This window comes from Pituophis catenifer, unplaced genomic scaffold (assembly GCF_029215685.1).
Source record: "Pituophis catenifer annectens isolate HBS135680 unplaced genomic scaffold, rPitCat1.0.hap2 SCAF_1, whole genome shotgun sequence".
In the NCBI taxonomy this organism is placed as follows: domain Eukaryota; kingdom Metazoa; phylum Chordata; class Lepidosauria; order Squamata; family Colubridae; genus Pituophis; species Pituophis catenifer.
Genome location: NW_027256881.1, coordinates 7361346 through 7364219, shown reverse-complemented (window position 1 = coordinate 7364219; position 2874 = coordinate 7361346). Strand labels below are relative to the sequence as shown.

General features: G+C 50.9%; 1 protein-coding gene across 1 annotated transcript in view; it reads left to right on the top strand.

The window, feature by feature from the left end:
* The first annotated feature begins 505 nt into the window (after window positions 1-505).
* Window positions 506-2874, top strand: part of NF1 (neurofibromin 1) — a 246119-nt gene continuing 243750 nt past the window's right edge. The window contains exon 1 of the mRNA XM_070932037.1: window positions 506-697. Coding sequence (XP_070788138.1) covers window positions 638-697 — 60 coding nt within the window. The 5' untranslated portion in view covers window positions 506-637. The remainder of the gene's footprint in view (window positions 698-2874) is intronic.

Below are 2874 nucleotides of genomic sequence, written 5' to 3'. Positions count from 1 at the left end.
GGCTGCCTACGAGCGAGTCAACGCGTGTGCAGTGGCTGTCATCGCCTTTCTCCGGGACGGGCGCAGCTCATTGGCTTTTTCCTCCGTATTTCTTTCAACTTCCGGGTCTCGCCTCGTTTATTGCACATGCGCGGTTCTGACGCTTTCGCGCGAGCCGATGCCGTACTACCCGCGGGCATGCCTCGAACCTGGCGCCGCCTTTTTTTTTTTTTTCTTTTCCTAGCCCGTTGCGCAAGCGCCACTCCTCCCCTTCACGCTCATGCGCATTGCTGGCCGAGAGTTTCCTTAAGCCTCCGTGCACCGGCGCGCGTGCGCCTGGCCTTTCGTCTGCCCGTCTTTTTTTCCCCCCCCCAAACCTCGTCACGCATGCGCCTTTTGCTCTTTTCGTCCCCCCACCCCTCCATCCCTTCCCACTTGTCTCTCCCCTTTGGCGGCCCGGGCTGGTGTTGGGGGCGGACTCGGTTTCCCGCTTCCGGTGTGGTGTCATGGTGGCCGGTGGGCTTTGATGGCTGAGAAGGCGGCGGAGGAGGAGGAGGGGAGCTGAGAGCTCGGCGGCTGCACGGAGCCGAAGGGCAGGGGGCGCCGGCCGGACCCTTCTTGTCCCCGTCTCCCCTCTCGGCCTGGCGGGCGGCGGGAGATGGCGGCCCACAAGCCGGTGGAATGGGTGCAGGCTGTGGTGAACCGCTTCGACGAGCAGGTAAACTGCCCTGGGCTGTGTGAGGAGGAGCCCGCAGGGGTAAATGGGCTTCTCTGGAGTGAAGGGGGGGGAGGAAAGAAGCGGGGGGGGGGCTTGGTGACCAAGAGGGTGTGAGGACGGGGGTCGCCGCCTTTCCTCAGCCGAAGCGGCGGAAGGATGGATAGGTTGCAGGCCGGCTCTGGTGAGGACGACGAGCCCCAACCAGGCTCTTTAGCTCGGCTTGGGGAGAGGTAGGAAGGAGCTGGGCGGGGAAGGAAGGCCTCCGTGTGGGTGTGTTCGTTCACCTCTTGCGGGCTCTTCATGGGAGGAAAGGGGGCCCGACTTTCACGCCTGCGAGGGAGGGAAGGTGTAAAAGAGAGGGGGGCTCTTTAAATGTAATTTTGATGGGGGTTATTACTAGGTTTGCTGTGGCAAATCTAGACAGCGTACTAAAAAGCAGAGAGATCACCCTGCCAACAAAAGTGTGTATACTTCAAGGCTATGGTTTTCCCAGTTGCAATGGATGGCTGTGAAAGTTGGACCATAAGAAAGGCTGAGCGCCAAAGAATTGAGAGGCCTTTGAACTCTGGTGCTGGAGAAGACTCCTGTGAGTCCCTTGGACTGCAAAGCCATCAAACCGGTCAGTCCTAGAGGAGATCAACCCTGACTGCTCTTTAGAAGGCCAGGTCCTGAAGATGAAACTCAAATATTTTGGCCACCTAATGAGAAAGAAGGGCTCACTGGAGAAGAGCCTAATGCTGGGAAAGATTGAGGGCGAAAGAAGAAGGGGATGGTGAAGAATGAGGTGGCTGGATGGAGTTACTGAAGCAGTCGGCGTGAGGTTAAATGGACTCCAGAGGATGGTAGAGAACAGGAAGACCGTTCTTCCTGGAGGAACGTTGTCCATGGGGTCGGGATGGGTCGGACACGACTTCGCAACTAACAACAACATGGGAAGAAAGTGGGGCTGACTTTCACACCTGGGAGGGAGGAGGGTGTAAAAGAGAGAGGGCTGTTTAAATGTAATTTTGATGGGGATTATTCCTAGGATGGACGAGCAGGATTTCCCAAGCTGGAGCTCTGCAGACTGGTTGGAGAATAACTATGACAGGGTAGTCCTCAAATGTGCGACCGCAATTGAGCCCAGCATTTCTGTTGTTGCTGAGTGAGATGTTTATTTAGTGAATTTTGTCCTATTTTTACGACCTTTCTTGGCTCCCTTGTTAAGTGAACCACTGCGGTTGTTGAATTAGTAATTGCGGCTGTTAAGTGAATATGGCTTTCCCTATTGAGTTTGCTTGTCAGAAGGTCGCAAAAAGGGATCGCATGACCCTGGGACGCATCAAAGGTCATAAATATGAGTCAGTTGCCAAGCATCTGAATTTTGATCACGTGACCATGGGGGAGGATGCTGCAACGGTCATGTGTGAAAAATGGTCATAAGTCACTTTTTTCAGTGCAGTTGTAACTTTGAACAGTCACTAAATGAACTGTTGTAAGTCGAGGATTACCTGTACTCCAATGTTCTGTTGATCAGAGGCATCAGGTTGAGGGAAAGCTGTACCCAACCTGCACCAACTTGCACGGGAATGGCTGCACTCTCGTTTGGAGAAGGTTGCTTGGCATATTTCATTTTCTGTCTTTTTGAGGCAAGGAGAGAACCAACCTAGAACTAAGGAGAAATTTTCTGACAGAACAATAAATTGGTGGAATAACTTGACTCCAGAAATTGTGGATGCTCCAGTACTGGAGGTTTTTAAGACAAGTTTGAATAGCTATTTGTCTGCAATGGCATAGGCTTTCCTGTTGAGCAGGGGGTTGGACTAGAAGACCTTTAAGGTCTCTTTCAAGTCTGTATACAGTATACAGTAATAGCATGGCTAAAATGGGTTGAGTTTACCTCAACAGGACAAAAAAAAAACCCATTAAGTTTTGAATAGAGGTGAAAAGAGCTGAAAGATATTTTTTGGTTCTTTTCTAGTTAGGATGAAATTAGCTAACTTGTGTAATGACTATGTATGTGATAGAGTCTTCATCTCCTGCGGGGAAAAATAAATATTGTATAAGTTTTAGTTATATAGGAATGTGCCATTCTTTCATGAGAATAGGCTATTAAAACGTGGACTGAAGGGGATCTTAATTTCCAAAGTGATGATCCCACTCTTCTCTTTTTAATAGCATGCTGTCATTCTTGCTTG